This window comes from Kluyveromyces marxianus, chromosome 1, assembly GCF_001417885.1.
Source record: "Kluyveromyces marxianus DMKU3-1042 DNA, complete genome, chromosome 1".
Taxonomy (NCBI): domain Eukaryota; kingdom Fungi; phylum Ascomycota; class Saccharomycetes; order Saccharomycetales; family Saccharomycetaceae; genus Kluyveromyces; species Kluyveromyces marxianus.
The window spans coordinates 506689-530974 of NC_036025.1; the positions used below are offsets into that span (position 1 = coordinate 506689).

The window sequence follows — 24286 nt, forward strand, 5'->3', positions numbered from 1 at the left end:
TTTTTTTTTTTTTTTTTTTTTGTTCTTTCTTCCTCCCGTTTCCTTTCGTAATTGTCTATTTGTCTGTCTATTTGTCTGTCTATTTGTCTATCTACTGTGTTCTACTCTAGCGTGTTCTACCTTTCCCCAGATCGCAGGCCCTCGTACACCATGACGCGGGCCTGCCGGCCTGCCGTTTCTTTTCCGTTCCCCTCCCCTCCCCTCGTCTTCCCTCGTCTCCCCTATTCCATGGAAAAGCCGGCCCGAACACTCACCCACCAACATCATTACTACCCACTTCCCTCCTCTCCCATGCCATGTGCTAGCCATCTGCCAGCCATGTGCTGCTGTGCTGCTACACCACTCTTGTCTCTCCCACCGGTACCCGCTTTTTTCCAGTTTTTCCAGTTTTTCGTTTTTCGCTCTTTCTTCTTTCTTCACAATCAATTATTTGCAATTTTGCTTGTAGTCATTTTTTTTTTTCTTTCTCTCTCTCTATATGCCTTTTTCTACTAAGGAAAAGAGGGTCTTGCTTCGTCTTTTTGTAAGTTTCATAAGCACATCACATCACATCACTTCGCTTGACTTCACAGTGCCCCTCCACAAGGTTCATCGACACTAGCACACCCTCAGGTCCCACACAGTACAATCCCTTGAGTGAGTTCTACCATTCAAAGTTTCCCCTAGGCCCCTCCTGTATTATCGTAACTTCGGAAATTAGTTACAGCAGCTAAATTAGTACAGGCTACAAAGCATCCAAAGTTGTACTTTCTACTACGTAAACGAGTTCAAGTTCGAGTTCAGAAGAAAAATATTTATTCAATATAAAGATGCAATCGTCCAGCTCAAGTGCTTCCAGCAGTAGACATGTGTCAATCGTGGAACTTTTGTCCACGCCTCCCAATGCCAACACGAATAATAGCCTGGCTTCAGGACCCTCGAACGGTAATCTGAGCGCAGGTACGAACGGAATTGCGCCAAATATCAGTTTGACTTCCGCTTCGAATCCAAGTCTAATCAACAATTCAAATTCAAACCCAAACATGAGCCCAGGTCTCAACGGGAACGACATCGATAGTATCAGCAGCGGTATCAGCAGCACCAGCGCGACGAGTCTCGCCAGTTTGCACCAGCAAGCCGCAGCCGCAGGCGTAGAAAACTCTCTCCCGGAATACCAACAACAACAGCAGCAGCAGCAGCAACAGGCGAACGCATTCATGTCCCCCTCACCGGCCCTCTCAGCCCTCGATTCGCACACTGTGTCGCGTACCAACTCAGAATCGTCCTTCGACACCCAGCTCTCGAGAATCCACACCACCAAGTGGCAGCTCATCCCCTTGTCGCAGCTCATCGAACAAAACAAATTGATCTTCATCAACGGATCGATGTCCGTCGAAGAGGCGTTCAACACCTTGGTCAAACACAACTTGACGTCGTTGCCCGTCGAAAAGTTCCCAGACGACATGGACTGTCTCACCTTCGACTACAACGACTTGAACTCGTACTTGCTCTTGGTACTCAACAAGATCACCGTAAACAACGCAGAAGTCACCAGACAGTGCCAGCTGGGACAACCGGTCCCCGTCGGAGAAATCGTCAAGCTCACCCCGAAAAACCCCTTCTACAAATTGCCCGAGCAAGAAAACTTGTCCACCGCAATGATGATCCTTGGATCTGGTGTCCACAGAGTCGCCATCACCAACCAGGAAAATACAAAGATTAAAGGTATCCTATCGCAGCGCAGACTGATCAAGTACCTCTGGGACAACGCCAGATCGTTCCAGAACTTGGAACACCTGTTCCAAAAGACGTTGAAAGACCTCAAGATTGGCGTATTAGACACTCACGCAAAACCAACTACAAGGCAATCAAGAATTATCTCCATCCAGGGCGACGAATTGTTGATCATGGCCCTCTTCAAGATGCACACGGAACGTATTTCCTCCATCGCAGTAATAGACCACCAGGGCAACCTCTTGGGGAACATCTCCGTAACAGACGTCAAACACATCACCAGAACCTCCCAGTACCCGCTCTTGCAGAACACCTGCTTGCACTTCATCAGCGTCATCCTAGACAAGAGAGGTATCGAAATGGGTAAGGACTCTTTCCCTATCTTCCACGTGTATCCAACCTCCTCCTTGGCAAGAACAATCGCAAAACTAGTCGCTACAAAGGCTCACAGATTGTGGATCGTACAGCCTTCTGGCGATACTCCGGTAGATAGTGAAAAGGATAAACGCTCCGGTAAATTGATCGGTGTCGTCTCTTTGACTGATATCTTGGGCTTGCTAGCAAGACACCAGACAGAGTTCAAACAAGTCGACCCGCTAACTGCAAGAAGACAAAGAGGAAGTATCGTATGATGCCATTGGAAATTCTATTTTTTTTTTTTTCTCCCTCCAAAGTCTATGGTCCCTCAACCGTTATTTATTTCTCTCTCTCTCTCTGCATCTCAACTAGTGTCGTCATCTTATCACTGGCATGTGGATAAAAGGTGTCCATCTATATGTATATATACTACATATTATTATATCCATTATCTATAACAGTAAGTTCTAATTCTAGTAAACCATACTTCTCCCTTGACCAGTTATGTGCTGCTATGCGCTATGCTAGGTATACTATACTTACGCATACTATACTTACACATCTGTATATGGTTTGTGAATGAAAATAAAAAAAAAAAAAAAAAAAAAAAAAATTAAATGCGGAATTCAAAATGTCTAGAGACTAATCAATGTCATCGCACTGATCCACCTGGCTAAAACAAATACGCAGCAGGCAGGCAACTTACCGGATTACCAAATACTGACCACAACTGTACATACAATGTCTCGCCAAGTTCCAAAATCACTACTACAGCGCCAGGCCAGACGTTTGTCCCCTGCTACCCAAGCACCACAACCTACACTAAGTGCGTTGGTTTCTCAATTCACGCTTTCGGATAACTTTGATGACACTACTTTGGAAGACCAATACGAGCAATTGAAGCCTCTATTAGATGATATAACATATTCCAATGTTCCCTTTGATAAATGGACTTCCAATAACCTCAATGTGCTCAAACATCATCTAGATACAAAGGCTCATCTACCTTGGAAATCTCTGCCCATGCAAGAAAAACGGGTTTGGTATCTACTAGGATATGGGACCTGGGGTCCCAGAAGAGACTTCAACAAGCTAAAACCTAACGATATCCAATGGGACCAGAAGGCTACTGTAGCTGCACCAAACTCAACCAAAAAATTGAAGACTGTCAACCCAATAGTACTCTGTTCCGAAGATAGAATTCAATGGGACAAGAAAAAAAGAAGGTTGGATCCATTAACAATATCAGTAGGCGCATTTGCATCAATAATCACACTTATAGCATTGACCGTATGAATGTGGTGAAATCGGAAACGGATTTGGGTATATTATCTAGGTACTGAATATACAATATAGGTATATTTATCAATGTTAATTTAATTGTTTGATATAAGTCAATTTGAAAGGGAAAACAAATAGAAACAGAACAACTTGTATATTATAGTTAAGCTATCGAGTTTTTTTTTTCTTTCTTGCAAAGTCGTCTCTCGGCGCGCCCAGCCCTCATATGTTGCAATGATATATTGCAGTTTTCTTGATTTCTTGAAATTCTCTGCTTCAATTGTCATCCTCATCGTCCTCGTCAGCCATATCTTCCATATCGTCCTCCCATGATTTTTCAACAGTTTCCTTGACACGTTTAACGTACTGAGATTTATGGTCCTGGAATAATGTGGCAGCCTCCACATTTGCAGGAGATGCTGGGTTAGGGTCGTTGAATAAAGATTGGATGGACGTTAGAATAGAGGCAACGTCATAAGTCGGAGTCCATCGATTCTGAAGAATATCCAAACATATCTCACCGTTCGCATATACATTGGGATGGAACATTTCACTTAAAAATTTGACATGAGGTGGCTTGTTAGGATACTCCTCATCGAACTCCAATAATAATCTAAATGTACCGTCCTCGTACGGCGTATCTGCTGGTCCGATAATCATCGCATTCCAAATCATGACATTGTCGGGCAACGGCGATGCCGATACCCCTGGCGGAGAATCCTCCTTCATTCTTTTGAAATCTCTCATTAACCTCCTCCTAGCCGGCGTAGACATCCTTTATAGGTCAATAGTGCAAATACTGTATGTGTTAATTATGTGCTAATAATCCCTTAACTGGACTTTTTATAAGCTTCTAAAATTCACTTTAATCACCGTCGTGTCCGTACTATGTTTAATATATCTCAATAGGGAATTTAAATATCCACACTAGATATCAAATATTGCTGCTCTATACTATTATACCTCCTCCGGTTTGTATATCACGCTGTCTTATAAATGTCGTAGTTTAAGTTTCTTTATTGGTATCTTTTCAAAGCGATGCTTATTCTCAAAACAAATGACACAAATAAAACCAAATTAACTACTACTAAACTTTTGTCGGTTTATAATCTATTTTATCTACACCAAAATTCAACCCCAAAACAACTCTCAATGACCCACTCTCAACTAACTTCCTTACTGTTTGATGTACTGATTGTGTAAGTCTTCAATTCTCGATCGTCTTTCAGAATCTCTGGGAATGTGGCGAATAGTAGATTGTGCGGGTAAGTACACGTGACCACAAAAGGAACACCGAAAAGCGTACCGTGCGCGTTTGGCACTTACACCGGGCGGGACCCTTTAACCCAGTGGATGCACCACCACCACTACTACTACCACCACTAGTACCACTACTCTACTGATAAAATTATCGCTATATCGACTACTATACCCTATCTAATTGGAGCCTGTCAGTGTTGGTCATTAAGTTACCCAACTTTAAGACAGTGTCAGTCCCGTAGCCCTGGATCGAATGAACGGTTAAATCACCATTCCAATACTCGGCGTACACCTTACACAATGCAAGGCCAATGCCGAGTTTGTATCTTGGCGAACGTTGGAGAAGATCAATCAACGGTTTCTCGAATTTAAACCTACCCTTTTTCAAGTTAGTCTCTGTCATGTGATCTAGTGACGTTTGTGTGTAGCGTTCCATAACCTGTGAAGAAGAATCGTACAATGACTCTCTCTGAAGCCCCGGTAGATGGTGGAAGTTTGCTAGCGATTGCGTCGCCAGCTCTTGTGACTTCCCAAAGGACCATATCAGCTTATCTGGATAGGGAACGCCTCCAGCACGATCACTGATTCTGAAAAGATAGCTCTGATCATTTTCGATGATTGTTACGACGATTGGAGGAGCTTCATCGAGCCCCAAACGAATTGTCTCTTTCACCGTTGCCTCGTATTTATTCCGTAATATCTCTCCTAGAAGGAATTTGAGGTGCGACGGTAGGAAATAGAATTCCAAGTCCGTGTCACCGTGGAGAATCAACTGGGGCATCTTGATACCATCAAAATACATGTTCTTCATGTACGCTTCACACATAGTTCTGGCGTCGTGCAAATATGCCTTTGCGCTACATTTCTGAAAAATATCACCCAAGACTAGCATATTCTCCTTCCTACCGCTCAAGTAGTTAGACGTCATACTCAAGTGCTCTTCCACAATTAACCTTCGACTAATACGCGCTCTCAATAATTCTGAAATGAGTTGGTCCATCTTGTCCTGAGGGTAGAGGTCCAGTATACAGGACTCCAAAGCGCCCATGATCAAATGCGGCAAGTTCAACGAGTTGAAATCAGATAGGATCGCATGCAAAAACTTCGCAAACTGTAGATTTGTCTCCTCATCTTTGATTTCCGGGAATTTCCTGAACCTTTCAAAAATGTTATAGTAGGACTCATACACTTGGTTAAAATGGAAGTTATTCACCAAGTTGAATGGTAGATTCTGTAGACGGTTTATCTTGTGCGCAATACGGACGCACAGCTCTTCCTTGACAAACTTTCCCGAGTTTAAAATTTTTTGCCTTGTTAATTTGCTTGAGTCATCGTAATACTGCGCCAATTGCTTCAACGACATTGGATGTGGTTGCTTAGGCAAATACTTTTCAACCAACACATTTTCATTATGATAGTAATGTTGTTGGTTGATGTACTTGGACTCTGAAGGATACGCACTCAAGGTCTTGGAAATATATGGAGCAAGTTCGTTGATGGACTTCGTTGGAGAATACCGTGAGAAATCAGGCATCTGGGAAACATCTAACACTTTCTTAATACTCCTTTTAGACATTTCTGATGTAGTGGATTCCTGGTCCCTCTGGTTCTTCTAGATACTCGAGAGATAATGGAACTTACCTTTTCCTTACCAAAAAAATGAATCCAAACCGTTGATCACATCACTCTCCACTAGTTGATAAAGTGCAAACCGCTAGTGTGCCTTTTCCCTTTAAAAAACCTTTGAATTTTTCGATATCAAGAAAACCAAAATGAAATGTGAAACGATCATCATTACCTAACAAGTGATAATGGAGTTTAAAAAGGAATTGGATCTAGGAAATAGATAAGTAGTGGGTGAGAATAACAGTTTGAAACGGGTACAAATTGAGACAGTGAAGATACCCGGTGTTTTGAAAAAATCGATTATTTTCTTTGGTGGAAAATAACGTCTTAAGACACATAGTAAGAATAAATTAGACGTTTGCAACACAGCCATTATTAGTAAGTATTTTGTTCCATAATTGAGAAGAAAACATCTTTTATTCTGATTGATACCTAATACTAACATTTCTGATACTTGAATTATCAATTATTGCACTAGTGAGCGGGACTAAAAGTGAAGATGCAAAGGATGCACCTGCAGCAAATGCAGTGCCAGAATCTGTTATTGAGGCACCGGAATCCAGAGCACCCAGCTCCAATTCTAACTCTTCTTTAAACAGCGAGCAACCACCGACTAAAAAAATGAAGCTGGTGCCTAATATTGCAGAAGAATTAGCGAAAAACCGGTCACCACCTTTAAGTAAATCGCATAATAATATTAAGAAGCAGATCTCGATATCGTCACTCTTGTCTGATCCACAGCCTCCCAAACCTATTATCAGATCACCAACTGTGATACTTCCTTCACAACGTCCGGGAACCTCCAATATTAGTGAATCAAGTAAGAACGATATTCTTATTGCTCGTACAAATTCACCAGTCAACGTTCAGCTGGATAGATCGCAAAGTAGCCTCCAAAGTTCCTCCGATTCAGGTGACAAAGATAAAATACTAAACAAATTGGCTCCAAATATTGATGCAGTTTTAAGCAGTAGACCTGGAAGTGAAGCTGGATCGGATTCCCAGCAAGCACAACAACCACAGAGTGTTGCCAAAACTGCAACAAACACTACTAATGATACCAATTCTGCTTCAGGCAACGAAGTGAAAGCTACTTCTAACTCCAAATCAAGTACAACAACAGATCAAAAATCAAAGGCGAAGGTAAAAGAAGAAACCCCTAGTAAAGCTACCAAACAAGGAAGTAAAAATGGCAAAGGATCTGCGTCAAAATCAAACAAGAATAGTAAAGCAACGGCAAAGGGTAAAAAAGATTCAAAAGCGAAACCTGAGGCTAAGAACAAGAACGATCCCAAAGTTAAATCAGAGAGTCCCAAACCCAATTCAGAAAGCTCTTCTGAAACACCAAATAATAATACTCCGGAAGTTGTAACTAACGATAGTAAGGTAAAATCAGAAACTACAGATTCAGAGACAGCAGAAAGTAAGAAGGAAAAGAGTAAGAAAAAGAAGACTGAAACTCCTCGTAAACTAGTTCCAGCTCCTCCAATTAAGTCACCAAAGTTGTCTTCTGTAGAAGTTGATGGAAAACCAATAGTTATCCTGGATATACCGTTGCATGACGTTTCCAGCAATGAATATCTTGATGAAAATGGCCAAGTTGTCTTCAACGTTTATAACATGATACAAGAAAAGTACGGTGGACAAATTAGTAAAACCAAGAGAAATTTAATAGTAGATCTGAATGATGATGTCGAAGCAGCAGAAGATAACGAGGGTGAAGACGGTGCCGAAGTTGAACATGATGCCGAAGACGATGACGACGATGACGACGATGACGAGGAAGATGATGAAGAAGATGGTGCTGCCATTGATTCAACGAAAAATAAGGATAGCTCCTCATCACCTAAGAAAAAACGCCCTCATCCATTGAAGGGTAAAAGTAGGATCGGTAAATACGATATTGAGGATCCCTTCATCGATGATTCTGAGCTACTTTGGGAGGAACAAAGGGCAGCAACTAGAGACGGTTTCTTTGTATACTTTGGTCCATTGATTGAAAAGGGACAATATGCCAGCTTCCAAAGAGTGGACGGGACGATGAAGAAAGGTGGTATAAAAAATCCGAAGTAGTATAATATCATCGTTTTACAAGGTACAATTTACATACATTTATATACTTATATATTATATGAAGTCACTTTGAACCTCTCCTTATTCCCGTAAATTTTGATTCAAAATTTTGCAGAAATAGATTCCACAGCATGCTCTATAAGAGGATACTGGGTTCTAATTTCATCGCTGCTCTTATCCTGTGTTAGTATTTGTTCGTTAACTTTATCGCATATTTCTTTAAGCAAATCTTGATCCCACTTTTTCTGGAATGTTATAAAGAAGTTCAAGTAGGTCAATAGAGTTCTTAATTTTGTTGACTCAGGACTGATAACACAGTCATTAATTGAAAGAATGGCGATACTATGCAATGTAGCAATTCTGTCTTCGTTGATCAAGATATATGGTCTAGCTGGGAGAGGAGGCTTATCTTGGATACGAAGTTTCTCCATATCATTGACTATATCATCCGCTTTATTTTCTGATTGTATTCTCTTGCCACGAATCATCATGTCTTTTAAAATTGCCAAAACGCAACATTTTGCTTGTTCATATGGGCAACTCAATAAGGTGTCCTTGATGAAACTAAACGCAAAGTCCTCAGGCATTAAACACAACACTCTAGTAATCACCGAAAACTCCAATTTTCTTACGCTATCAGATATCTGGTGAGAGGCTCGGAATAATTCTACTTGCAAAAACAATGACACCAAGTAAGAAGGAATGTTCTTCAAAGATTCCATGGACTCTGTGACGGAGCTATTGGTTAAAGCGTAAAGGACCCACATGCGAGCAGCATCTTGAAGGGCCTTGTTCTCAAATATAGAGGATAGCATGGGAGGGGTGCAGAATCTTAAGTACAAGTAAATTGCATCTTCCACTGACAATTTGATATCAGGCTCTGGTAAATTATTCTCTCCCGAGAGCGTGTACAACATGCAGATACCTGCTGGGTGTAACAAAATTTCTTTCACGTTAGCCACCTTTTCAATTTCATATGTATATGCCAATTGGTAAGACAAGTTTGTGATTTCTTTCAATTCTTCTTCTGATTTTATATCTTCATTCTTTGGTAAGGAACGATAAATCCGTTTTGATTCATCAATACATAGTCTCTGGAACTCTTTGGCGACATCAATATCGAACGAAATTGCCAATTGATAATATCTAAATATCATGTCCAAAATCATATTGCTGTAATCACTGATGACTTCCATGTCGGAACCTGGATGAATAGAGTTATGATATCTGACATTAGCATTAAGTGTTTTTTCTTTTAACAACTGTGCAGCAGAAATAGTTAACAAGTTGCAAATTAGTTTCCTTTGAAGCACCTCTTCTGCATCTTTAATACTTTTCAAATCTTCTTCAGATACCTCCTCATTCGCATTTGGTGGAGAAGAGGGAGGGATATAACCTCTGATGAAAGAATATATTCTACGCAACGCGAACAAAGCATCGTCCATCTCGGAGTTATTATGGGAAATGAAGAGAACAAGTGAGCTGACTGCCTCACCGAGGAACTTTGATGGGTACAAAGTAACGACACGCTTTAGAGTACTGCCAATTAACTCAATGATTGCGTGGAATCTTAGCTCTGCAATCAATTCCTGTGGCTGTCTACCGTAATACTGAACTCCAGCTTCCAGATCACGTAATAAGTCACTTTCTTCAGAAAGGTTGCTATCTTTAGTACTTTTCTTCTTCTCCTTCTTCTTCTTTTCATCATCGTCAGCATCACCATGATTGCCTTCTTCACTCTCACTTTCATTTTCGTCCTCGCCTTCTGACTCTGCAGCTAATGGCTCTTCCTCTAAAATCAACCGTATCAAAGACTCATCATTAATTTTTATCGACTTCATCAACTCGCATCCGGCGAAGAAACATTCCTTCGCATTACCAAATAAAGCGACTTCATTGAAGCACTTCATAGTAGCACATAGTAATTGTTTCGAAACTTCCAAAGAGCCAGCGCTTCTATTGGCCCAATGAATAAAGTTGATCAAAATTTTGGGCAAATCCCATCCAATCTCATAAACAACATCTTTATTCTGTTGCAAAAGCCCTAATAAAAATTTCAAGAAGTCCACTTTCTGCTCTAGGGAGCCCTTGGCGTTTATTTCTTCGCAGTAAAGGTCTATGATTGTCACCAAGGTGATCATGTCATCTTTCTCCTCGACAAAGGCCGTAAGAAGTTTATCCTTAAGCTCTTCAAAACGTTCTTCTGGTAGCGTCATGATTAAATTAGATGTAATCTTGTTTACCACAACTATAATAATGATCCAAAGAGCAGTCCCAGTATCTTTCTTCTGTTTCTGTTCCAAAAGACGCTACTGCTTTGTAAAGGTTTGAAACCATATTACTAAATTTTAATCCCATATTATTTAAGTCCAGTAACAATTTCGGCATTCGGCATTACTGAAGAGAATCTGAAGGGAAAAGGTTAAAGAGAAAAGCTGGTGGATGAAGAGCCGCTGTGACCGCTAGCAGTGGATAAAAACGTTGGATATGAATAGTGGAGTGCTTCTAAGCGAATCAGAGACTGATACCAGCGAAACGAGCGAAAGACAAAGCGGATTATTATCTGCCCAAGGTTCAATAAAGGGTAAGCTAGAAGAGTTTAGTGCGAAGCTCGATCGGCTCCGTTTGGACGACGAAAATTCAGAGGAAGAGCATGCCCTAAAATCACAGTCAGTTTCCGTGAATAGCGAAGGGAATATTAGCCGTAGTGCTAGTGCAAGTGCTAGTGCAAGTGCCAGCGCTAGTGCTAAACTAAGGAACTCCCAATCGCCAGTGCAAGAGTATACATCTGATACAAATCCCGAAACTGACGCAAGCTTTAGAGTCAAAATAAGACTACGGCCAATTGGATCTATTCCCCAAATCCAGCCCCGGGTTTGCCAGATATCCTCACACCAAAACTTCTCTGCCCTAGTTAAGTTTCTGTGCAAAAGGCTTAAACGAAACCACGTTCATTGCTACATAAACAACGCCTTTGCGCCTTCTTTGAACCAGACCATTGGAGATCTATGGTCTCAGTTCAAGACCAACGACGAACTCATAGTCAGCTACTGCGAAACAGTGGCCTTTGGTTAGTTCCACATCTCTTTAGCTTCAACCTGATCACGTGCTACTATATTATATGTATGGAGAGTAAAATTCACCACTTTCTATTATACAAATCTTGGAAATCGTAAACAATTCACAAGTAGCAACACCAAAAGTTGAAGAGATAGATGAATAATTAAAAACACATATACTTTAAAGGATTGTTGAGCAGTGTGATCGGTTGTCAGAAAGGTTTGTAAAGGAGTTGGGAAAATATTGAAAGGACAGAGCAATTGGTGAAAGATGTCAGAACATAAAGTGGATGTGACAACGATATCAAAAATGATACCTCAGATATTTGATCAGATGAGAAGCCAGACTACATCGACGAATTTTGTGAGTACAACTGCATCTTTATCTACACAATCGCTTCTCAAGGAGCAGGAAGAACTGGATAAGATAATTCCTGTAATACAAAATCTAAATGCGAAGATCAAAGAGTGTAAAGAAGGGGATATGGAAAGGATCAAAGAGACGTGCCGGGCAATGAACATTATTTTGGATAAGTTTATCAATATACAGTCACAAGCATCGTATGTCAATAAGCTAATGCGCAATGAGGAGTACTTGGATTATGTGGCGAGTGGTAAATCGGAAGAAGAGTACCTGCTGGAAAAACAAAAGGAGTTGGAAGAGTTGGATAAGAAGGTGAAGCAAGCATCTGCGATGCATGCTCCTACAATGCAGCCCCCAAGTTCAAGTATACCCAGAGTGTCGGACTCTCGAAGGGTGAATAAACCTGTGCTGAGAAATGGCAGAAGCGGTTTGTTTTCTCAAAATTCTAGACGTGGTGGTAGTGGGCCTAGTGCTACCACTGGTGGTAATACTGTGAGACGTAAAGTATCTCGTCCCTAAATCAAAAGCTAGTTAGAATTCCGGAGTGATACCCATTTGCTGTAAACTTTCGAAACGGAAATATTGTTTATAGTTGCGTTTATATATATATATATATGTGCGTACGCATATATTAATAACATGAATTAATTTAAATTTAAATAGTATACATTGAAGCGTGAGTCGTATTTTTGTTTGTTGAAACAACGTTTATTCTTTAGCTGGAGCTTCTTCCAAAACAACGAGCAAGTCAGAAGCGTCAACGTTTTCACCATCCTTGACAAGCACTTCCTTGACTTGACCATCAGATGGGGAGGAGATAACCATTTCCATCTTCATGGCACTTAGGACAGCGACTGGTTGGCCCTTGGAGATCAAAGAACCCTTGTGTACCTTGACTTCGACAACAACACCTGCCATTGGAGAACCAATTTGGAATGGATCGTGGGCGTCAGCCTTTGGCTTGGAGATCGTTTCAACCTTTTGAGATCTGTCAGCAACAGAGACCTTTCTCAATTCACCGTTCAATTCGAAGTAAACTTCTCTGATACCAGTCTCCTTGTTCAAATCACCAATAGCTTGTGGCTTAATGATCAAAGTCTTACCTTGTTCAATTGTAACGACGATTTCTTCACCGATTGAAGGTGGAGACAAGAAGTTCTTGGTTGGCAAAACAGATAAATCACCGTACTTTTCTCTGATCTTACGGAAATCTTCGTAGACCTTTGGATACATGTTGTAAGAAGCAACATCACAGTCGTCAATGTCACCAAATCTGTTAGTCAAATCTTCCTTAATGCCTTCCAAATCGAATGGAGCCAATTCCAAACCTGGTCTCTTGGTCAACTTTCTTCTCTTGTTCTTCAAAACATCAGATCTTAGAGGTTCTGGGAAACCACCGTATGGTTGACCGATTAAACCTTCAAAGAAGTCCATGACGGAGTCTGGGAAATCCAAAGATGAAGCTAATCTCTTAACATCATCCGAGGTCAACTTGTTAGTGACCATGAATTGAGCCAAATCACCGACAACCTTGGATGTTGGAGTGACCTTAACAACATCACCCAACAACAGGTTTGCTTCACGGTAAGCTCTCTTGGTTTCAGCCCATTGCTCACCAAGACCCAATTGTTGGGCTTGGAAGAGCAAGTTGGTCAATTGACCACCTGGAATTTCATGGACGTAAACTTCTGGATCAGGACCCTTCAAGTCGGCTTCGAAACATGAGTACAATAGTCTCATTTCAGCCCAGTAAGCATCTAGCTGACTGATGTAGCTGACGTTGACATTACAGTCGATTTCACCATCAAGAGCAGCCAATAGTGCATTGACAGATGGTTGAGAAGTCATACCAGACATAGAGTTGGTTGCAACATCAACAACATCAGCACCAGCGAAAGCACATGCAGCCATGGAAGCAACACCGGTACCGGCGGAGTCATGGGTATGGACGTGAATTGGCAAGTCAGGGTACTTTGTTCTGATAGAACCGATCAAGAGCTTAGCAGCAGATGGCTTCAAAGTACCTGCCATATCCTTGATACCAAGAATATGGGTACCTCTCTTAACCACTTGTTCAACAATGTCCAAGTAGTAGTCAAGGTTGTACTTCTTACCTGGTGCTAGCATGTCACCGGAGTAACAAATGGTAGCTTCGACAACACCACCAGCCTTCTTGACTGCGTCAACACCGACAGTCAATTGCTCCAAATCGTTTAGAGCATCGAAGACTCTGAAAATGTCAACACCGTTATCCTTTGCTTGCTTGACAAAGTGGTCGATAGCGTTATCTGGTAGAGAAGAGTATGCAACACCGTTGGCACCACGTAGCAACATTTGGAATGGAATGTTAGGAACCAACTTTCTCAAAGTTCTCAAACGTTCCCATGGATCTTCGTGCAAGAATCTCATGGAGACATCGAAAGTGGCACCACCCCAACATTCCAAAGCGAAAGCACCGCTCAAAGCATGAGCAGTAGTTGGAGCGATGGCAGCCAAATCGTAAGTTCTGACTCTAGTGGCCAATAGAGATTGATGAGCATCCCTCCAGGTGGTGTCCATTAGCAAAGTACCCTTGAACTTTCTAACTTGCTTTGCAAATTCTTCTGGGCCGTGTTGCAATAGAACATCTCTCCACCCGGCAGGAGGCTTGGCAGACACATCTAGAATGGAGCCATCGGCCTTATGCAAATGTGGGATAGTAGGATGAGTCTTTAACTTTGGTAGACCAATTTGACCCTTGATCGATGAACCGTTAACGGCAAGATCGGCCAAGTAGTGCAATAGTTTTTGAGCTCTGTTTTGAGAAGAAACCATTTCGAACAATTGTGGAGTGTCATCGATGAAGGTAGTCCAGTAGTCACCGGACTTGAACACAGGATGAGTCAACAACGTTAGCAAGAATGGAATGTTTGTCTTCACACCTCTGATTCTGAATTCGATCAAGGCACGCAACATCTTACGACGAACGATTTCGTAAGTGGAACCGGAACAAGAACATTTGACCAACATGGAATCATAATGAGGTGAAATGACCGAACCAGCGAATGCGTTACCACCATCCAATCTGACACCGTTACCACCAGCGGAACGGTAAACATCGATACGACCAGTATCTGGCTGGAAGTTCTTGGAAGGATCTTCAGTAGTGATACGACATTGAATAGCGAAACCACGGGTGGTGATTCTATCTTGCAATAGTCCCAATTGTTCCAAGGAAGCACCTGCTGCGATTTGAATTTGTGCGGCGACAATGTCGATACCGGTAATTTCTTCGGTGATGGTATGTTCGACTTGAATTCTTGGGTTGATTTCAATAAAGTAGTGTCTGTTTTGGTTGTCGACCAAAAATTCAGCGGTACCAGCATTTCTGTATCCTGCCTCCTTAGCCAACTTGACAGCGTCAGTCAAGATTGCATTACGCACGCTCTCTGGCAAAGTCTTGGCTGGCGCTACTTCAACGACCTTTTGATGTCTTCTTTGCACAGAACAGTCTCTTTCGAATAGATGGATGACATTACCGTAGTGATCAGCCAACAACTGAACTTCGATGTGCTTTGGCTTGTCCAAGAATCTTTCAACGAAACAAGTACCGTTACCGAAAGCAGTAACAGCTTCGGACTTGGCTCTTTGGAAAGCATCGGCGATATCATCACCTTCACGAACAACTCTCATACCACGACCACCACCACCGAAGGCAGCCTTGATGATGACTGGGTATCCGTACTTCTCCACAAATTCAACTGCTTCTTCAACTGTCTCTATTGGACCAGGCGTACCTGGAACCACTGGAACATCCGCTCTCTCGGCCAAGTTTCTGGCAGAAACCTTGTCACCAACAGCATCGATCACATCGGCTGGAGGACCAACCCACGTGATACCAGAGTCGGCCACCTTCTTGGCAAACTCAGAGTTTTCCGATAAGAACCCATAACCAGGGTGGATGAAGCTCACTCCGTGCAATTGAGCAATCTTGATAATCTCATCGATCGCCAAGTAAGCACCAACTGGAGTGTATTTTCCTGGCTCACCAATAACGTAAGCTTCGTCTGCCTTCAATCTGTGCATAGATAGTCTATCCTCGTGCGAATAGATCGCAACAGTCTTCATCGAAAGTTCATGAGCCGTTCTAAAGATTCTAATTGGAATTTCACCACGGTTGGCAACAAGAATCTTGTTCTTTTCACCTAGTAGGTTCGAGTTATCACGCAACCCGGCCAGATCGTTTTGGGTGGACATGATTTGATTTTATTATATTATATTATTTCTCTCCTGAATTAGTTAACACACTATTCAAGACGATCGTTTGTCTGTGTATATGAGCCCTTTGGAATTGAATTTCTTTCCTTTAGCCGCCCTTGTATGATCTTTTCTTATTTAATTTCCAGTTTTCGTTTGGAAGCTCTCTTTTTTTTTTTTTTCTTCACAAATTATAAAGGAAAAAAAAAAAATAAAAAAATATAGCAAAATAAGTTGATCAATTAAGTTGCAGAATACCGACCAGTAAGTAGTAACGATGTATCAGGTCAGGGTCCAAAACAATATTGATTGCCTGTATTTGGGGGAGTAACGACTTGTATGTACAGCAAAAGAAAATGTAAATTGATTAAATAAACAATTGGGTATACGTAACGGATCTATAGCATGCCCAGGCTGTAACGGAACTTGGGATCGCTTAGACCTAATCCTTTTTATAACTGAATAAGCTTGTGCTTTCTCAATTTCCGTCACTTTTACTATTAAAGTGATGACGGTAAGGCTGGTGAGGATTGGCACTACGCTATGAAAACATGGATGACCGGGCCAGCGCAGTCGACCAATCAGAAGCGAGAACGGCCACCTCGGTGGTCATCCCGGGATGACTCAAGAAAGAAAAATTTTTCCCAGTGTGTGTTACCCGGGCCATGATGTCACGCGTGCGTAACAAAGCTTGAGGAAAGCCTGCTAGGCCATGCTAGGCCCTGGTCAGGGAATTATACTGTATTACGCCATTGTTTTGTGCGTTCCGAAACCGAAGCGAGCATCTCGGCGCGTGGGTATGTCGCGATGGGTTTTCCGCTGTTACAGGGAAGGGGGAGGTTAACAGTATGGGGTCCTGGAACTGTAGGGTGGGATGCAGCTTTCAGTGCATTGTAAGGCCGGGATTGCCCCAAGTAAGTAAGTTTGAATGGCGTCGGTAGTCCGGCTCAGCTCAGCTCAGCTCAACTCAATCCAGCTGAGCTGAGCTCCGGGATATGGAGACGTGGGCGGACTTCAATGTGCGTTGACCAGAAAAAAAAAAAAAAAAAAAAAAAAAAAAAAAAAAAAGAGAGAGACAAGAAAACTAAAAAAAAAAAAAAATGCAGAGAGGAGGGGTATACTTCTTCTCGAAGATCTTGTATTAGGCTCGTTCAACCCGAAGGAAGTAGAGAACATAACACGTGATTTAGCATTTTCACTTTTTTGGCTGGTAGAATAGAGTCTGATATGGTGGTGGGGCAAAGAAAAGGCTGAAATGGGAACGAGGCATTGGAGAGGTTGGGTGACGCCCTCAATCTAGCTGTGCCACTCTTGCTGTCCTGACATACATACGTCATGCGTCATTACTGCTAGTATCGGTATCGATTTCTTACGGAGGTTGTTGTATATATTAGTGTTACAATTTATAGATTTAGACTAGTCAGACATGCAAGTGGAAGGGAAGAATTAGTTGGGACCGTCGATGGACAGACACTACTTTCGTTTATCCATTCATTGAGTTCCTTGACTCAGGAATTTTTTGTGTATTTCATTCTCTCCATCTTTCTACCATTTCGTTCATCCATTGAGTTCCTTGACTCTGTAGTATTCTTGGTATGTGCTCGCATCCCTCGAGTACGTTGTTGTCATTAATGGTAGAACCTTCGAATAAAGTATTTAGGAGTTTTAGCATGAAAAGCGAGTTTGGGTAAACGATGCATTGGGCGTATTCCGGTTCGTACCAGTATTCAAGGTATTTTAAGTATCTCTTGAACTTTGGATCCTTCCATAGCTGTAGCTGTGTCAGGAGGTAGGTGACGTATGGTATATTAGCCAATGATTGGATGAACTCAAGTTCTATCTCAAATCTTGTTGGTAGTTCGTTGTCTTCCAATTGTGGTTGAGGTTCTGTGCTAGTTTGTTCTGACATTACCAACTGCACTACTTCTTTGTAATTCTCTAGCTATTATGCTCCTTACTTTCCTTGTGAGGTTAGTTAGTTTCTGGTATTGTTGGAAGGCCTTGCGTGAATGATCGATCGATTGTCTGCCTCTCCCTGTCTCTTTCTCCACTTGCAAACGATGAGTGGTTCGAATTGAAAGAGACTTATTATAGCTATTAGGTTTAAACCTGCTGCTTGTCTTCTGCCAAAAGTAAGAGCAGTGTTTACCCGGACTTTGGTAAGTAGACAAAAAGAGTAAAAAAGAAAATTGGGGCGAGCTGGGAATTGAACCCAGGGCCTCTCGCATGCTTTGCAGTAGTGAGAACTCCGTTTATCGAAGCTTCGCCAGGCTATTAACCCAAAGCGAGAATCATACCACTAGACCACACGCCCTAATTCGTTGTAAACAGAAAAAGCCATTATACTATACTGGATTATTTAATACATGAATTAATTAGAAGTTCAATAAAACAATGTGACAAAGTGTTAACCAATTGACTTTAAAGGTAGGAACTATCCCAACAGGTTATTCGTCATTGTCAACAAGTTTCATACCTTCCTGTCAAATAGTTGAATGGGTTTACGGCCTGTTTCTTCACTAGAAAGTATATCAACCTTGAGTATTGGATAACTTAAACTATTGTCGTTTCTTTTCTGAAAAGTCATCTAAACAAAAAAAAAAAAAAGCAGAAGTACATTAACCCATCTCATCGCAGTTAGCGCATAGAGAGAAACATTTGATTGCGATGAATGTTTTTAAGTAGGTAGCCTCTATTAACAAGTGATTGGAATGCATATCAGGCTGCTTTTCGCATTATAATAAAATCGGATCAACCAAATGTTTCAGCTTCCGATCATAAACCGAAGCTCGAGAAATCGAAAGCGCAGAAGAATACGATACCAATATATCAATACGCTTCAAAAGAGGTACGATCAAATTTACAATGCTAAACCAGAAAATCAATCTTCTGTTGGGATGCTCACTCCGGAAAATAGTGAAAGCGAATCAACTGAATTAGATAAGACTAGAAGAAGAAAGAAAAGATTACAAAGTGTTTTAGGAAATGCACTAGACTCTTCTGACGAAGAAATGGGGGAAGATGATAATAATTTGGACGAAATAAGCAATCCCGAGATGCAATTCTTTGAAAACTATACTAAGCCTGAAAGCACTTACGAAGTGTGGAACTTTGATGCTAACAAACGAGCACCTATAAACAAACAAAGGATTAGTTATAACACTGTGAAAAAGTTGGAGAAGGCGGCTGATAAAGTCGTTACAAAAGGGTTGAACTATCAGACAAAGAAATCTAACATGTACTTCCAGGCGTTAAAACACGGATACGATATACACTCAAAACCGGAACTTATGAGGCAAAAATCGATGCATTTAGCACATTTGAACCAACTTTTACATATCAACTTACTACGACAAAATTGGAATGTCGCATATCGGTGCTTCTCTTTACTCATCAGATTTGAAGAGGTTGACGTTAGAAGTTTATGGGCAATTGGATCAGAGCTGTTGAAAGTGGTTCAAGGTCCAGAAAGTAACGAATCATACCTAGAATGGTTTTCTCAGGTTTTTTCTTCTAGAATGCAATTTAATCAGGGAACAAACTACAGTCTAGATCCAGTTTTTAGAAGCGGATCTAGAACTCACGCGCCAGTATTTGTTCTTTCCTGGCTCTGGACAAGACTTTTTGATGCAACTTCAAGTAAAATCACATCGGATAAACAAGGTTCGTTACAATCACTCATTGATAGAATAGGCGAAATGGTTTTAAGCCCTCCTTATATCGAAGATGCAGAGGTGTGGTTTATATTCGGATTGACCCATCTAGTTATGGCAAGTGAACTATCATATGCTTTTAGACAAAAAGCCGATACCATTCTTGGATCGAGGGCCGATATAGCAAGAAACAATGTTATCCAACACATCAATACCGCAAAAAACTGTTTACAAACCTGTAAATCGATTGGTAAATATAAATTTCCGGAAAAAGAGATAGAACAACAGTTACTTCAGCTAGAGAGAAGTTTGTATTCGGATGATTTGAATGAGGATAGTTCCGATGATGATAGTGGGAATTACGCACAGGATGATGAGCATGATGATAATTCTGACGATCAGATGATATCAAATGAGAATTTTGGATATAGCGTAACAAACAAGGAGTTGTTGGATACACAGACATACCAAATGGCCGATTTTGGTTCTGAATCTGAATCTGATGTCTTTGGAAATGAAAGACCTATTACTTTTGGTTATGAAAGTGATTGAACAACAACCGTATCATTAAAAGGACTAAAAACGCAGTAAATAATGTATAATTATAGACAGAAATATATCATAGCACATAAAAATCGCAAGCTTTGCAAATAGAAACGATTGTCTCTTATTGAGACTACATCATTCCCTCTTTACTTTTTTTGAAAGATCTTCTATCATACTTTCAAGTTCAGCGACCTTCCTTTTCAATTGTGAAGCATCCTGTTCTTCAAATAGGTTTTGAGGCACCGTAATAGATTGTTGATTAAGGTCCATATTATTTTTCAAAGAAATAGACCCTTCAAGTTGTTTTCCTGATTCTGTGACTATCCTAAAAGTATGAGTGTTTTCGTTACTGCTTTCAACAGGAAGTACTAAAGAGGATCTCCGCGTAGTGGCAACTGTTATATTCTCTGGACTTGTTAAATGAGAAGTAGATGTGATTCCCTCGTCAGTGTTATTAGATATGGTGTTATCTGACTCTACTTCCATGGAGTTATTCCGCTCTTGAGAATCATCGGTATTAGCTGGATTGTTTTCTGTAGAAGACTGATCAGCTGGATAAGGAACTATATTTCCAGCTTGATCAAAAATAGGAACTCTACAAATAGGGCATGTTGGAGATCTTGCTATCCAATTCTTCAAGCATGAGAGATGTAAAGCGTGTCCGCATGGGAGTATTTTAACCTTTTTTCCTTCATTCTTACGTTCAGAACTTGAAACAAAGTCTTCCATGCAAACAATACAAAGATCAAACATACCGTTCTCGATCTGACTATCTGTTGCGTCTTTCAATGATGCATCCAAACTCTTACTGCCTTTCCAACTCTTCCATAGGACCCTTGCCGATTTGAATGTCATAGCAGTATCCCAAAATGCACTTATAGTAGTCATTGGTCTTGAAAGTAAGAAAGAAGCGACAAATTTAATCAATATTTGAAGGGTGTTGGTGATAATTTCAAACAACTTTTCGTATATAAACTTTCCTTCTATCCCGATTAGGTTGTCTTCGTCCTCTTCATCTAAATCAATACCCTGGCCAATACCGTCATTCTCGACTGGTTCGACGATTCTATGGGATCTTGATCTTTGCTTAATCGTGTATATCTCCAAGAAGTTCAAACCAGTTAACAGTAGTATTTTTACCATCTCAGCAGATATAATCAAATGCTCAGAGAAAAGTATAATTCCTTCTGTAACTGAAGATGACTGCTTGAAGAAGCTTAGGTAATATAAGGATAACAATCCATCCATCGTTAAAATAATGAGAAGGCTCAGCATATATTTAGAACAAATCAATGAGGATATTCTAGTATGAACAGCAGTAGCCTGGAAAGTGAAATCCATTCTATCCCTGAGAATCCAGTGCAATGTCTTACAGAACACCAAGAGGGCACAGTTTAGTATTAGGCTTAAAATATGGCCATCTGTTGCTCCTGAATATGTCATGATAAAATGGAGCACAACATATGATATCCTTTCCAGTATATGCTCGTATTCGATCAATCTTAGCTCACCAAAGAGGAACCTAACAAACCACCTTGACAGTAAAATAATGTGCAATAGTACAAAATTTCCGCATATAAGCGCGTGAGAACCCTCTGTGATCATGCAAATAGCATCCAAAAAAGAATACGAAGTTGTGATACAAGTGTATAGAGACCATATAGCACCAATGTATGACACTACAACGAAAGAGACAAACTTCTGTGTCAGTAACATCGCACCTACGGGCTCTCGAGGAGGAACCCTGTTTTCGTCCAATAAGTCAGGCATTTTAACAACACCGATGAAGTAGTGTGATAAAGTTAAAAACGTATCAGCAGGAACCTAACTAATACTCTCTGGTTGTTTAAATCAAAGTTGGTCACTGTAGTTAAAACTTCTCTTCAAAACTCGTTAAAGGGAAAGTTTATATATCTGTCCTTTAGTATTTCAATGATAACTGTAAATTCAGAGTACACATTTTTATAAAGGTAAAATCTTAAAGGGAGAATATAAAGAAAGTGTTGGAACAAAGTGAAAGCTTAAAAAGAGTTCTAAAGTTTTGATAGACAGCTACCTGTAAAAGCAGTAGGCACAGATCGGACTAGGTGCATCAAAGTACTGACTGTGTCGTGGTACATATGTTGTTTTCGGAATAGAAGTTCGGGTTAAATGAGTGGTATAGCAATCAAGCTTGGTGCTTTGCTGGTAAGGCAAATCACCCGTCCGATGGCGAACGTATTGAAGCGACAAGCCAAAAACCATGCAGCTTTCAACGAGATATGTATCATGCTTGCTCAAAAGATGCATGTTACTGACGTTATACTAAGAAGTAAGTTGACGCCAACGAAATTTCGACAACCAATCCGTCCGTTAAATGATGCAAAAGCCGTTGAGAATGGTGCAACTCTACTTAGTGAAGCATTTGTATTTACTGTTACAGGGTCTGTAGTAGTTTGGGAGACCTTAAGGCAGCGCCAAAAGGAGTTGGATAGGCGTGAACAAGTCAGTAAGGATATATCAACCTTACAATCCGAGATAGAAGAACTTAGATCTACTATTACAGCTCAGAATGATGAGCTGCATTCTCTAAGAGAAAGCATTCGCCAGGAGCTGGCGACAATGAAAAACCGCAAACATTCAAAAGCACCCAACACTGAGTAAGTGAATGACACTCAAAGCTTGTAAATAAAATAAAAAAACTATGTATAGCGAAATAGGTTATTACTGTACATTAATAGTTAGAAGGACTCTGAATAAAAGAAGTTAGTTACATAAGGTGGAAGATCGATAATAGATGTTACATATACAGAAACTGTTCTAGTTATGGGGGTGAGCATGTAAGACAAAAATAGTTATAATAGGCAGTGCTTGTGTGCCGGCAATAGGAAAGGGATCAGTACAAAATATACGCTCTGAAATGTGATAGTAATGAAGTAAAAAAGGAGGAAGAAGGGGGCGAGACCTTCAGAATTATTTGTGTTTCTTCTCCACCTTTAGTAGCAAAGCCTTGTTGATGTGAGGCAAAACACCACCAGAGGCAATAGTAGCTCTGATCAAAGAATCCAATTCATCGTCACCTCTGATAGCTAGTTGCAAATGTCTTGGAGTGATTCTCTTTACCTTCAAATCCTTGGCTGCATTACCCGCCAATTCAAGCACTTCGGCAGTTAAATACTCTAGCACGGCAGTCAAGTATATCGCAGCCTTGGAACCGACACGAGTCCTACCAGCTGCATTTTTCTTCAAATAACGCTTCACTCTACCGACTGGAAACTGTAGACCAGCTCTAGCAGAGTGTGACTGCGATCTCAACGAGCCACCATCCTTTGCTCCAGACTTACCTTTACCACCATGTACTTTACCAGACATCTTGTTATATTTATTATTATTGTTGTTATTATTATTATTACTTTGGTATTATTGCGATTCTTGATCTGACGATTGTTTCCGATATTGAATGTCCTAAGCTCCTTCTTCTAGAAACTTTAATATCAAATCCAAATTCAAACTTAAACCAGTATAATATTTAATATACTGCTGCTTTTCCGTCCAGTTTATGCTCAGTTCATACGTTTTTACCAGTATTCTCTAGTAAGTTTTGTTTTCTCTAACGCTTTGTTGTACTGCTTTGTTTATTATGTTTACTTGTTTGTTTGTTTATTTGTTATAAATGTTTTCGCATTTTTTTTTTTTTGTTTTGATTTTATTTTTTGTTTTTTGGCGGATCTTTCGTGTTTCCTCACTACTATCCAACACTAATTGTAGGGGATTATAAAAGGACAAACATTATAAATTGCTAAACAAGAGCATGGAGGAAGTGCGCTAAAGATGCGGATATTGGAATCATTATTCATGTACCTCGTGTAAAGTTAGTGCAAACTTTGCTTTGATGGGGTACTTTTCATCATTTTAAGTCTGCATGTTTGCTGCTTTCTTTGGCCACAGCTTCGGCGGGTTTTTTTGCCGCTGCTGCTGCCACTGTTTTTGAAGCTGGATGACCGGGTAATCTCTGAAATGACTAACGTGACCAAGAATGATGAAAAGCAATATTCGTGATTACGTAATGTTATGAATGGCATTTCTTGCGAGAGAAACGAAAGCGCAACAGCGCAAAAAGATGGCACAGCCAAGACTAC

At 40.7% G+C, this 24286-nt stretch overlaps 14 protein-coding genes and 1 non-coding gene across 15 annotated transcripts; 7 read left to right on the forward strand and 8 right to left on the reverse strand.

The window, feature by feature from the left end:
* Positions 1 to 809: 809 nt before the first annotated feature.
* On the forward strand, positions 810 to 2345 carry SDS23 (the record flags this gene model as incomplete). The annotated part of the gene is made up of 1 exon (XM_022819307.1): positions 810 to 2345. The coding sequence occupies one exon, from the start codon at positions 810 to 812 to the stop codon at positions 2343 to 2345; it is 1536 nt and encodes a 511-aa protein (XP_022673775.1).
* A 466-nt stretch (positions 2346 to 2811) lies between these two features.
* Positions 2812 to 3366, forward strand: KLMA_10246 (uncharacterized protein; the record flags this gene model as incomplete). The annotated part of the gene is made up of 1 exon (XM_022819318.1): positions 2812 to 3366. One exon carries the CDS (start codon positions 2812 to 2814, stop codon positions 3364 to 3366), a length of 555 nt encoding a protein of 184 aa, XP_022673776.1.
* A 261-nt stretch (positions 3367 to 3627) lies between these two features.
* On the reverse strand, positions 3628 to 4125 carry RAD6 (E2 ubiquitin-conjugating protein RAD6; the record flags this gene model as incomplete). The annotated part of the gene is made up of 1 exon (XM_022819329.1): positions 3628 to 4125. The coding sequence occupies one exon, from the start codon at positions 4123 to 4125 to the stop codon at positions 3628 to 3630; it is 498 nt and encodes a 165-aa protein (XP_022673777.1).
* Positions 4126 to 4777: 652 nt separating this feature from the next.
* Positions 4778 to 6187, reverse strand: PKP2 (protein kinase PKP2; the record flags this gene model as incomplete). The annotated part of the gene is made up of 1 exon (XM_022819340.1): positions 4778 to 6187. The coding sequence occupies one exon, from the start codon at positions 6185 to 6187 to the stop codon at positions 4778 to 4780; it is 1410 nt and encodes a 469-aa protein (XP_022673778.1).
* An 83-nt stretch (positions 6188 to 6270) lies between these two features.
* HPC2 (Hpc2p) lies at positions 6271 to 8310 on the forward strand (the record flags this gene model as incomplete). The annotated part of the gene is made up of 2 exons (XM_022819351.1): positions 6271 to 6283; positions 6716 to 8310. The coding sequence occupies 2 exons, from the start codon at positions 6271 to 6273 to the stop codon at positions 8308 to 8310; spliced, it is 1608 nt and encodes a 535-aa protein (XP_022673779.1).
* Positions 8311 to 8411: 101 nt separating this feature from the next.
* YBP1 (Ybp1p) lies at positions 8412 to 10526 on the reverse strand (the record flags this gene model as incomplete). Its single annotated transcript, XM_022819363.1, has 1 exon — positions 8412 to 10526. One exon carries the CDS (start codon positions 10524 to 10526, stop codon positions 8412 to 8414), a length of 2115 nt encoding a protein of 704 aa, XP_022673780.1.
* Positions 10527 to 10797: 271 nt separating this feature from the next.
* ATG12 (Atg12p) lies at positions 10798 to 11385 on the forward strand (the record flags this gene model as incomplete). The annotated part of the gene is made up of 1 exon (XM_022819374.1): positions 10798 to 11385. The coding sequence occupies one exon, from the start codon at positions 10798 to 10800 to the stop codon at positions 11383 to 11385; it is 588 nt and encodes a 195-aa protein (XP_022673781.1).
* A 255-nt stretch (positions 11386 to 11640) lies between these two features.
* On the forward strand, positions 11641 to 12252 carry DUO1 (Duo1p; the record flags this gene model as incomplete). Its single annotated transcript, XM_022819385.1, has 1 exon — positions 11641 to 12252. The coding sequence occupies one exon, from the start codon at positions 11641 to 11643 to the stop codon at positions 12250 to 12252; it is 612 nt and encodes a 203-aa protein (XP_022673782.1).
* Positions 12253 to 12441: 189 nt separating this feature from the next.
* Positions 12442 to 15969, reverse strand: PYC2 (pyruvate carboxylase 2; the record flags this gene model as incomplete). Its single annotated transcript, XM_022819396.1, has 1 exon — positions 12442 to 15969. The coding sequence occupies one exon, from the start codon at positions 15967 to 15969 to the stop codon at positions 12442 to 12444; it is 3528 nt and encodes a 1175-aa protein (XP_022673783.1).
* Positions 15970 to 17497: 1528 nt separating this feature from the next.
* On the reverse strand, positions 17498 to 17878 carry SOH1 (mediator complex subunit SOH1; the record flags this gene model as incomplete). The annotated part of the gene is made up of 1 exon (XM_022819407.1): positions 17498 to 17878. The coding sequence occupies one exon, from the start codon at positions 17876 to 17878 to the stop codon at positions 17498 to 17500; it is 381 nt and encodes a 126-aa protein (XP_022673784.1).
* A 282-nt stretch (positions 17879 to 18160) lies between these two features.
* On the reverse strand, positions 18161 to 18283 carry KLMA_R103. The gene is made up of 2 exons: positions 18250 to 18283; positions 18161 to 18198 (listed from the first exon to the last, which is right to left on the reverse strand). It is a non-coding gene; the product is annotated as a tRNA-Ala (tRNA).
* A 445-nt stretch (positions 18284 to 18728) lies between these two features.
* RRN11 (Rrn11p) lies at positions 18729 to 20174 on the forward strand (the record flags this gene model as incomplete). Its single annotated transcript, XM_022819418.1, has 1 exon — positions 18729 to 20174. One exon carries the CDS (start codon positions 18729 to 18731, stop codon positions 20172 to 20174), a length of 1446 nt encoding a protein of 481 aa, XP_022673785.1.
* A 129-nt stretch (positions 20175 to 20303) lies between these two features.
* On the reverse strand, positions 20304 to 21884 carry HRD1 (E3 ubiquitin-protein ligase HRD1; the record flags this gene model as incomplete). Its single annotated transcript, XM_022819429.1, has 1 exon — positions 20304 to 21884. The coding sequence occupies one exon, from the start codon at positions 21882 to 21884 to the stop codon at positions 20304 to 20306; it is 1581 nt and encodes a 526-aa protein (XP_022673786.1).
* Positions 21885 to 22319: 435 nt separating this feature from the next.
* KLMA_10258 (OPA3-like protein) lies at positions 22320 to 22811 on the forward strand (the record flags this gene model as incomplete). Its single annotated transcript, XM_022819440.1, has 1 exon — positions 22320 to 22811. One exon carries the CDS (start codon positions 22320 to 22322, stop codon positions 22809 to 22811), a length of 492 nt encoding a protein of 163 aa, XP_022673787.1.
* A 309-nt stretch (positions 22812 to 23120) lies between these two features.
* HTZ1 (histone H2AZ) lies at positions 23121 to 23519 on the reverse strand (the record flags this gene model as incomplete). Its single annotated transcript, XM_022819451.1, has 1 exon — positions 23121 to 23519. One exon carries the CDS (start codon positions 23517 to 23519, stop codon positions 23121 to 23123), a length of 399 nt encoding a protein of 132 aa, XP_022673788.1.
* Positions 23520 to 24286: the final 767 nt, after the last annotated feature.